General features: G+C 37.7%; 1 protein-coding gene across 1 annotated transcript in view; it reads right to left on the reverse strand.

The window, feature by feature from the left end:
• The window catches only part of LOC104081087 (coiled-coil domain-containing protein 34-like), a 20,836-nt gene that overhangs the window by 6,075 nt on the left and 3,219 nt on the right, over window positions 1-11,542 (reverse strand). The window contains exon 3 of the mRNA XM_009583695.1: window positions 9,303-9,410. Within this exon, the coding sequence (XP_009581990.1) occupies window positions 9,303-9,410 (108 nt within the window). The remainder of the gene's footprint in view (window positions 1-9,302; window positions 9,411-11,542) is intronic.

The following is an 11,542-nucleotide window of genomic DNA, read 5'->3' on the forward strand; positions in this document are numbered from 1 at the left end:
AAATGGTCAGATATGAATACACTCCAATTTCAATGCGTATTCTGGAATGTAAAACTCCATAGAACTACAAAATAATGGAAGTCTTACTAATATGATTTCACAACACTGCTTGTAAGGCCTGTCCATGTGATAAAATTACTATTTACAACTAAGACCAATGTAAAAAAGAATTTCATTCTGGAAAAAAAAAAGTTGAGATTCTGAAACGTTTTTATACTAGTGAAGAATGGAAACAAGATCTTTCTTAACATGAAACAAACCCTTCCATGCTCAAATAAGTTAAAAAGGAAAAATGATCTATTTTTGGCAAATTATGCAGATCCTAAGTATCACCTGCCTCAAAAACAAGTAACCAATTGTCTAAGCTTTTCCTCCTTCTTCATCTAAAATTCGTCTTAATCTCTTTTATTCAGAGCTGTTCCTCTGTCTCTTCATTACCAAATATTCCCCACATGCCTCTCTCAACAACTCCTGTTTCGAGACAATGATAGTCTAGGACACATTAAAAGCATTAATGTAGATGAGAGATATACGCTAAAACAGTGAGTTAAAACCATTGGTGAAGAAAGATTACAAAGCTTTTGTTGTTTGCTGGCTTATCTCTATTGTACATGAAAGTAAATTACAAAAGTAAGGATCTTTCAAAGCTACAGTTTTTAGCTAAGGGTCTTATCATATAAAAAGCATGAAAATAAATATAGGAGAATTGTTCAATAATGGACAACAATTATAAGCAGAAAATAGACTAAAAACCTTTCTAAAGACTGTAATTAAAAGGCAGGGAAGCTTCTTAAATTATGTATCTTTAATGACAATACTTCAGATGGAGTTTAGCCACTATCTAGGCTGACCCAAAGTTAAATTAGGTCCTATGTAAACAATGATATGCCATGCACACTACCATGAAAGCCACAACTACTGCTAAGTTTTACTTTCAGTGAGACATCCTTAAGACCGGGAGAGTCCCTGCAAAATTGCAGACTTTGCAGCTGCCTAGAAATTATTCTGCAGACAAACCAGAAACGCTTCCTCTTTCTCTCATGCACAGAACAGCTTTTCGTTCCTAAAGTTAGTGAACGCCACATTCCCAGCTGCTTTAATAACCTGTTTCATGTCAAGCTCCTGTCACCCTGGCCTTCCCAGCTTCCCCCCATCCTCATTACTTTCCCTTATACAAGTCTATCAAAAATGCTAGGAATGTGCATATTAATGTACATGTTCTTCAATCCTCCCTTCACTCTCCTTCCATGTATATATGGGGGGAGGGAAATTATATAAATTTGTTTATGCTCGGTGTTGTCAGATTGGGTTTTAAAAATTCTCTTTGATCTTGTGTTCAAAACAGACATGATCTATTCACTAAACCACTAGCAAATTTACATACACTTTAAAATACGATTACAGGTATTACATAAATTAAGGTATTGATTGTAAAACAACCAATTACTCATTGCAAGAAAGGCTTGTTCTCCTGCCACCCCACCCAAGCACATTATTAAGGAGAAAGGATACAAATCTGGCCTCTGGGTTCACCGCTCTGGGCTGTGATCCTATCAAGCCTCAGAACCTAATGAAGCCTGGGCTAGGTCAGTACTTGGAAATCCCCCACCCAAAACAAATCCAGCCGTCCCACAAAGCAGTGATGGTGATTCAGTAGGCAGTATGTGTCTCACTGAGTCAGTACCAAACCAATGTCTCATCAGCAGAACTATTAACTTTTCAAGAAAAATCAGACCTATGTATATGTGGAGAGCTGTCAAAGTAATTTAAAATTTGAAGAAGCATCCCGCTTCTTCCTGACAGAAGGTAGAAATATTAAATAATTTTCCAGGCAGAAAACAGCCCAATTGCCATCGAAACAGAGACACTATATCCAACTGGAAGAAAATTAATAAAATATATATTTCTGTATTTTCATATCAATGATTAAATGAGGCTGGAAAGGGTCAAAGCAGAGCTGCTTTCTGTTCTGCATTTTCTATGTAGAGTGTCACTGAATAGAAATATTTCCGGAAATTAATGTTGTGGTTTATATCTTCAAGATACTTCTCACAGCAATCCTTTCCCATTTTCTGGTCTGCAGAATGTGACAATATTTTTCTTTTCATACATAACTGATGGTCCTATTTCACAGCTGTTTGCTCTGACATCTTAGCTACCATATCCTAGCATCATTTTATGCTGACTGATGGCGAAATATAGGAAAAGTCCACACTGCCAACATCAGAACATACATCCAAATTTCCTCATTTATCCTCTGTGTTCTATATTAACAATGGTGAGATAAAGTACACATTAAACAAAAAGTGTTTGGAGTAAGAGTCAGAAGCTAAGTCTCTCTTCTGGGAGGAATCATGCAGCACACCAAAAAAGGGAAGTCTGCTCCAAGAACATTGTCATTCATTATTTTATAGTGCGTTGGTTCTAGGCTTTCATATTTCCTACCGCTTTTTCCTTCTTATAAAGGCTATCAGCCAGTAGCAAAGTAAAGTATAAGAACAAAATTTTCAATGAAAAAGCATCAAAACAGAATTTTCCCATCCTGTACTTGTTTCCCATTAAAATTTTACTTTTCAGTAAGTAATGGGGACTTACTGAAAGACAAAATGAACAACAAAAAGCAGTTAAACATCAATGTTCTATGATTTACACCTGCTTTGCTCATACTTACTTTTAAGAAAAAATAAAAAGCAATGCCTTATTCTCTATTCAACAATGCAGGAAGTATTAGAAATGCTACAGTCAAATTAAGATTGGTATTAGAATAATTAGTTTTTCCAATGTAAACTGTGTAACTTCTTCACTACTTGTGCTCTTACAACTTTGCTAGATATCACATTAATATAGCATAAAGTATTATATGCAAGTTAAAGACTAAAGACAAGGATGTTAACAACATGAGTTTCAGAATTAGTTATTTTGGGATGCAAGCATTCCGGTTTTGAGATTTCAGTTATTGTTGCAAATATATGTATTACATATACTGGTTTTGGGGTGGGACAGAGTTAATTTTCTTCATAGCAGCTCCTGTGGTGCTATGTTTTGGATTTGTGACCAAAACAGTGTTGATAACACAACAGTGGTTTAGTTATTGCCGAGCAGCGCTTACAGGCCTTTTCTGTTTCTCACTCTGCCCCGACAGCAAGTAGGCTGGGGGTGCACAAGAAGTTGGGAGGGGACACAGCCGGGACAGCTGACCCCAACTGACCAAAGGGATATTCCATACCATATGATGCGTTGCTCAGCAATAAAAGCTGGGGGAAAGGACGAACGGGAGGGACGTTCGGAGTTACAGCATTTGTTTTCCCAAGTAACCATTATGGGAGATGAAGCCCTGCTTTCCTGGAGATGGCTGAACACCTGCCTGCCGATGGAAAGTAGCGAATGGATGCCTTGTTTTGCTTTGCTTGCGTGCGCGGCTTTTGCTTTACCTATTGAACCGTCTTTATCTCAACCCACGACTTTTCTCACTTTTACCCTTCCGATTCTCTCCCCCATCCCACCGGGGGGGAGTGAGTGAGCAGCTGTATGGGGCTTAGCTGCCTATGGGGGCTAACCCACAACAACATATAATAGAAATATTTATATGTACACATATGCATACACATGAATTGAATACTCTAGATATTTCTAAGTTCATATTCTCTTGGCATTTTAAGAATGAAGTAGCTTTGCAGAGTCAATAAAGGTGAATTAAATATGATTGGAAGATACCATATTAAATAGAGTGTGGAGAGTGGAGTGCACTGCATCAGCGTAATTTTTTAAATATTTAATCAAAAAGCTGTTGTCATCAAGCCTGACCTTTTATCCTAATATTTTATTCAGCATTAATTCCTAAGAGGTTCTGACTGTTATCACAATGTTCTAAAGAATTAAACGGTCACATCAGTTTACAGACACTTCACAGTTTATGCATCCACAATGCATTTCTCAAAGCCTTTGGTACTTTGATTTGAAGGCAATAATCAATAATTTAGCAATTACGTATACCTTAAGTGTTCAATCCCATAGCTGTTCATAGCAATGAGAGATTCCACATCTGAGGATGAAAAGTTCATGTAAAACAGGAAAAGAAAAAAACTTGCTACTGTCAACAAGAAGCTTCCTGTTCTATGACAAAACATTAGGAAGTAAGTCATATATAACTGGGGTTCTTCAGATACAGTCTTGCAAACACAGCACTCTTGATAGGTGGGCAAGCCAAAACCAAACTACACTTACAAACTACAAAGGCAGGGGCTGGGTCCCTATTTACATGAAGATAACAACATTTCACGTGAGATTACATGAATGTCAAAATCATCCTTCAGTTCTTTAGAGAAATACCGGTATGAGGACACAGAATAAGGAAGAAAGGGAGTCTGGAAAGACAAAAGTTTTATAAACCAAACTCTAGCAAGGAGTTCTCCATACTGCACCTCATTCCTGGCAGATGAGGTTGTAATATGGGTAAAGTCTTCTTCTTGGAAGAAGGTTACATATGTCTTGAATTAACTCAAGGGCAAATGAGGGCAAAAAATCCAAACTGGCTTCAGACAGCAGCTTATGTATTTTCCAAAACAGAAGAGAAGCTTTTCACTAGCATCTCAAGAAACTTCCACTGAGTAGAACACAGTAAATTATCAGGCAGTAGAACCAGTGCCTGCTCACACTGTGAAGGAACTTGGAATTGAAGGAAGCACTACAAAAGAAAGTATGAATGAGTGATCAATTCTGAACATCTATGACCTTACCTATCACATTTTTTTTGCATATTTTATACCCGGCCAGAGTTTTGTCATCACATATTAATCCATCAGAATTTAGATGAGAGAGAAAAACCCTTAGAAGGAACCAGAAATATGATTCCCAATACTTTGAACATGTTAAGCAGTATAGAATCATAGAATCATTAAGGTTGGAAAAGACCTCTAAGACCACCAAGTCCAACCGTTAACCCAACACCACCATGCCCACTAAACCATGTCCCTAAGCGCCTCATCTACATGTCTTTTAAATACTCCCAGGGATGGTGACTCTACCACTTCCCTGGGCAGCCTGTTCCAAGGCCTGACCACTCTTTCAGTAAAGAAGTTTTTCCTAATGTCCAGTCTAAACCTCCCCTGGCGCAACTTGAGGCCATTTCCTCTCGTCCTATCGCCAGTTACTTGGGAGAAGAGACCAACCCCCACCTCGCTCCAACCTCCTTTCAGGTAGCTGTAGAGCGCGATGAGGTCTCCCCTCAGCCTCCTCTTCTCCAGGCTAAACAGCCCCAGTTCCCTCAGCCGCTCCTCATCAGACTTGTTCTCCAGACCCTTCACCAGCTCCGTTGCCCTTCTCTGGACACGCTCCAGCACCTCAGTGTCCTCCTTTTAGTGAGGGGCCCAAAACTGACCACAGTATTCAAGGTGCGGCCTCACCAGTGCTGAGTACAGGGGCAGTACTTTTTATCTTCCTCCTTAAACTGTTATTTACCCAAGTTTGTAAACAGTCTTGGTATCATCTACACCCTGCTAAGCCAGAGAGTTACGAAACTTTTATTTGTTAAGCAAGAACACATTTGACAAGACACAAGGCACAAAGGTGCCATTATGGAGAGAAGATTTTCAAAATATATCACATATGTAGGTCCCCTGATCCAAATAATTCCAAGATACAGTTTGGGGCGGGTGAGGTGAGGGTGTTGGTGGTGGTTGGTTGTTTTTTTTAAACTTACTCAGTGGTGGAAAACAATGACTGAAGTTAACTGATCTGTTCAGTATCTACAGGGAGTCAGCATATAAACATGAAATGATAGACTTCGAAAGCCTCTTTTTTTTTTTTATGATAAATTCTAGCCATTCTTTACCTCTTGGTTTTATTTTCAATAAAAAATTTCATTCCACTAAGAATGGGTCCTTTCTTGGCTCAAAAAAAAAAAGAAAAAAAACACATCAAGTGCCAGAATGAACAAACATGGAGAGAATAAGCGTTAATTCTAACCTGAAGAAATGAGACTGTAGTTAGTTTTCAATACCTATTCAAGATTTAGTTCTATGATGAGATGGGGATCAAGAACATCAATCGCCTTCTTTTTAAACTCCACGGTTCAGCTATGCATTGCCTACGCAGAGCTCCTTACCAAACTGGAGCCTAAATACAGCAATCAGCTATCACGCAAACATTTTAACATTCCAGAAAGATTAAGACAGATTCTACTGGCTTTGCTGATCTATGTCCAGCTCTGCATATCACTCAATTCAAGGCTACTTTAATAATGAAAACATGACACTGAACACCAACTTTGTTTGCTCACCATTTATAATCATGGCCACTTCATTTTTACCAATCAATCTAACACTAACTCTGAAATGAAAGTTTTAGTTACATACAAAATCATGTTGGATTCAAGCAAATCTTCTTCCGGAATCAAAACCACATTTAGAGATATTTTAGAGTTAAAATATTTTGATTGATATTCCAGTGACTTCTTAAAAAATAGAGCTCTATTACATCTAAAACAAAACAAGTCAAACAGACAATTTACTGTTGCCCACAAATGACTCAACCTTAGGAGAGAGAGAAAGTAAGACTATTTTTGTCCAGCAGAGATGTAGTATCTTACTGCAAATTCTAAAGGCATTAGTAGAACCAGGATAGCACCTGACAGTTGATTTTATCAAGCTTTTAGTTCCTAGTGAGCTGCAAAATTTTGCCATATTTGCATAAACATATTTCACAGCTTAGAATGTTCTTTGATAGCTCATATTTCAATATATTAATTCCAGTTCATTTACAACCTTTAAAATCACAAAAGCTATTTACATAGCAGAATATTAAATGGTTATGATTCCTTTATTTTTAAAAATAGCTTATGCAAAATGATTGGAAGTATAAAAAAAACTTTACAGCATATAGTTTTAAATATATATTAAACAACAAAAACCGAAATTGCTAGTGAACGAAAGCAGTGCTCAAGCTTTGCTTCCTAACCTGACCCTAAAGGACTGTAACAGTCAGAGCATCACAACTGACACTGCCATGCAACAAAATGCAAGAAAACTGGCTTGGCATACAGACAAACAGCAGACTTCTATGCACATACAAACATTCTACTTCTGACATAAATGTCTCTCATATTCACGGTATGAAGATTTTTCCAGCAGTGTCTCCTGGTGCTGGCTGCTCAAGATGAAGGAAGAAGTTTCATGTATGCTCAACCATCCCTTACCTCCTTCATCAGTACAGTATTCAGCAATGGGAAAGGATACAGACTTGTGGAGATCATAGAGGTAACATCCCTGAAAGTACTGCCTCCTGTCAAGTAAAGCATTTTCTCCAGTCTACACACAGGGGCTCAGAATCAGTAACTGGATATGAAAAAGGTGAGTGCTTAATGCATATTTCAGTGAAGAATACTGAGAGTTGTGCCTCAAGGAGCACCTTTTGATGCTTCTAGGAGGAAATGAAGTGAGGTTCCCCAAATATGAGATGTATACACACTCCCCAAGAAAATCATAGCAACTGTCAGTGCTCATGAATCTAACCTTAAACTTCATGCGAAATCTTCACGCAATTTTAAACACCTTCTTAGTCACTGAATTGACTTTATCCTTTATTAATTTATCCTTCAGTCTGTGTCCAGATCCACAAATAATCTTGTGGAATCTTGAAGTGGTAAGGTCTATGCAGCACAAATGTTAATATTCTAAAGACAGCTAAGCTTTTAAGTTCAGTTTGTTCTTGATTTGAGTGTGGTTTACAGAAAAGACTAGCCAATGAATCATCTGATTTAAATGAAAATCAGATTACTTTTGGTAAAAGCTTGGGACATGGCCTAAGGATGACCTTATCCTTCCAAAATATAATATGATAAAGTCCAGACACAAATATGTTTTTTCCCCTGTCCTCTGGGCTGCTATGATTACCATAAAAAAAGACCTCCTATTCCCATTGACAATGGCCTGCTATGATTACCATGAAAAAGACCTCCTATTCCCATTGACAATGGAAAAGAAGTTAGTAAGTAAATCCACAAAGACAAAGGCCCATGGAGAACCCAAATAGGTAGAAGTTTACAGAAGTTGAAGGGGGGGGCCGGGCAGGAAAGAGAACGAGAACTTTCACTGTTTTGAACTGTGAACAATTTTAACAGGCAGCCCAAACTCCTTTAAGCCAATGAATAGTTACAGACACCTATAATTTAATTTTCATTTTAGAAGAGGAAAATGGCATTGTTTGTGCTGAATAATAAATCTTCTACTTTTTGCTATGTACTGTAATAAATGAAGGAACCTTTCCACATCATAATAAACGCTTAGAGCAGGATTGGTTTTGGGGCGGGTTTATGCCAATCATCCAGTCAGCATTGAGACTAAGAGTAATTAGGTTAGACCCAAACACAGATTATTCTAGTGGTTCTAGGCTGGATCTGAAGAAGGAGTTCTGAAATGGTGAAGACAAATGTACGAGGTATGGATATCGAGCCCAGCTGGTGCCACTGTGGTATTTTTAAACAATTTTTACCTGATTTTATTCAGAACCAGAAGTACAGAACGGTAAGCAACTGGTATTGCCACAGACAGCAAGGCAATGAACACGTATGCCCACGAACTACCAGGGGCTGAACAAGCCCAAGCCTCCCAAACGTTCCCATTTTTGCCACCCAGTACACATGCTTGCTTTGTGTGACATGGAGCTGTAGAGTGCCCCGTTGAGATCAGGATTCTGTCTGCTTCTGACCCTGGACTTAGGCATCCCTCTCAAGAGAACTTAAAAAATTTTTTGATCCCACTCAGGATTGACTTTTTGGATGAAGGAATTCCCAATTGCTAACTGTGGTCTACTAAGAATTTCCTGAATCTGGCCTCACACCTCAATTATCCCTCTAAACTCTACCATACTATTTGCCTGTCCACAACGGTACTTAACTAAATCCTTCTTCTGGCTCTACTTGGTGTATAAAACATTGCAGACAGTCAAGATGCACACTTTACCCAAAATGCTTGGGCATTGAACCTAGGAAGTCAGAAAGAGTAGGGTATACTGAAGACTAGAACCCCAGCTATAATTAGCAGAAGGCTACTGAACAAGACGTAGGCCAATTGTCAGTTATTCTGACGATTCAGAAAACAAATCTCTTTATATCTTACGGAAAAGAAAAAGAAATTAGTCTTGGAAAAATGTTTAACTGTGTTGGCGTGGTTTTATAATTTTCAATTAAAACAGCCATTCATTCAGCAAACTGAAAACATGGTTGTCCAAATAGTCTAAGTAAATTTTACATAGGTTTACTTAAGCATGGTATGTGCTAGAATATTTGCAGCCAAAGCAATATTTACCTCTTCTCTTTTTTTTTGGACCCACTCCTTGTGCTTCTCTTCAGCTACCCTTTTCCTCCTTTCACATTCTTGCTTTTGCTTCATCTTCTCAAGCTGTATATTCATTTCCTAATTAAAGAAAAAGCAGACTATTAAATTTGTGGTGACCATCTACACCAATACACTCAATACTGGAAATAGTGCTGCAGTTAAGACAATGTAAGCATTAGATTTTGAAATTTTTTCTTCATTAAGATTTTGGAAAATATGGATGACAGTCAACACAGAAATATTATGAAATACAATCAATGGAAATGTATAATTTTTATAATATGAATTGGAAATACATATTTTAATTAGGCTTTGGAAACAATGCAACATAACAAATCACTCCTCACCTTATTTAAATGCCCCTTCAGTCAGTGGAATCTTAATTTGCAGCAGTACTTTCTGCAATACTTAAAATTTACATGGTGTACTGCTCTGCATTCAGGAAGGCATCAAAAGCTGAATGAAATATTACTCACTTGAGATTTTTAGTACCAGAACTACAGGAACCTTAGGGTTTAATCCAAAGCTTATTAAAGACAAAATTATTGCAGATTTTAGCAAACTTTGAAACAGGAGCTTTATTTTGAAGATGAGAGAAGAAATTCCAAAGTATCTTTATAGGACATACAGTATATATGCAATCGCTTATATCTCTCCAAGGAAGTGAATCAATAAAGAAAAAACATGTCTAAGATGACAATTTGAGATGTCTAGCTTCTCTAACAGTAGCATTAGCACAAAGTGCTATTTTTCAATGAAAATTCATACCTTCAAACATAGATAGATGGAGTTATTTTCATTAAACTGATTTTATGGTCCCTACACTGCAGTCAGTTTCAGAGAGAACCCCCTCTTCTTATGACACTGAATTTCAATTTGGTAAGACATCAAGAAAAAATAGGAGGCTACAGAGAGCTCAAAGAAAACACTCACATAGTTTGAAAATACAGTTTTTGCTGTATTGAGGCAAAGTTACAGCAACTAATACCTCCTGTAAGTTCTGAGACATCTGTATTGCAGGGATCCTGGTTTCTGTAAAAGGTGATGGCACTGAAAGTACCTTAGAAGACCCCATCCACTATCCACTCCAAACGTTTATTCACATTTCTGACATTGAGGGCAGACTCAGTGCTACTGTCAGCAAAAGATCTGGGACTTCACAGTTGTTTCTTAGGATATCAGTTTAGAATACTTGTTATATGCAAATGTAGTAATACATTTCTATATCACTATCACATACTTTGTTCTCTTCTGGCATCTTACAAAAAGGTTGATTGTATTTTTTCCCCTGATATAAGCTATTTGAGTTGCCTACATTGCAGTTTAACATTCAATGTTTTCAAAATCTTACAAATTAAAAATAAAACATTTATCTATTCCATCGATTTCTACACAGGTTTAAGTAATGCTTGTCCTATGAGTGCTCTTAATATATAGTTAAGAGAGACATCTTCTAGATTACATTTAGTACTGTATAAATGCTATTGTGTGATACACAAGAATAAATTGCTTTGGTTCCTCATCAAGACCGCATGAGAAGTCCATACACAAACCACATTTTCTACACGACATCAGAAATTACTTTGGCTCATTTTTTGTACTTAAAAATCAAAATAGAGAGAAACTATTACCAAACTGGAATCTAAAGAGGAAGTCATGAAATGTGTGGTGAATATTAACAGATCAGAACATATTCCTCAAGTTTAACAAACTATTTTAGTGTTATGCTGACCTCTAAAAGACTGTTCCAGAACCTTCCAGCGGTGGGTGTTTTATAAACAACATGAGGTAGCCCACATAAAACAGCTGTATGTTATATTCACTTTACAGATAAAGTGAATCACAGAAAGGTTAGGACATTGCTCAAGGTCAAATAGTAAATCAATAACTAAAGTGAGAAATGATCTAACTTTGATGTGATTGTTCTAACCACTACCCAGTATTTCCAATTTGATGTTAAACAACAGTATCATTTAATCAACTGCATTTACAAACATCTTGTATTGGGTTTGCATGGCAAAGTTTTGGTAGCAGGGGGGCTACAGGGGTGGTTTCTGTGAGAAGCTGCTAGAAGCTTCCCCTGTGTCCGACAGAGCCAGTGCCAGCCGGCTCCAAGACGGACCCACCGCCAGCCAAGGCCGAGCCCATCAGCGACGCTGGTAGTGCCCTTGGGATAACGTATTTAAGAAGGGGGAAAAAACCTGGGCACC

Source organism: Fulmarus glacialis, unplaced genomic scaffold (genome assembly GCF_000690835.1).
Source record: "Fulmarus glacialis isolate BGI_N327 unplaced genomic scaffold, ASM69083v1 scaffold13328, whole genome shotgun sequence".
In the NCBI taxonomy this organism is placed as follows: Eukaryota; Metazoa; Chordata; class Aves; order Procellariiformes; family Procellariidae; genus Fulmarus; species Fulmarus glacialis.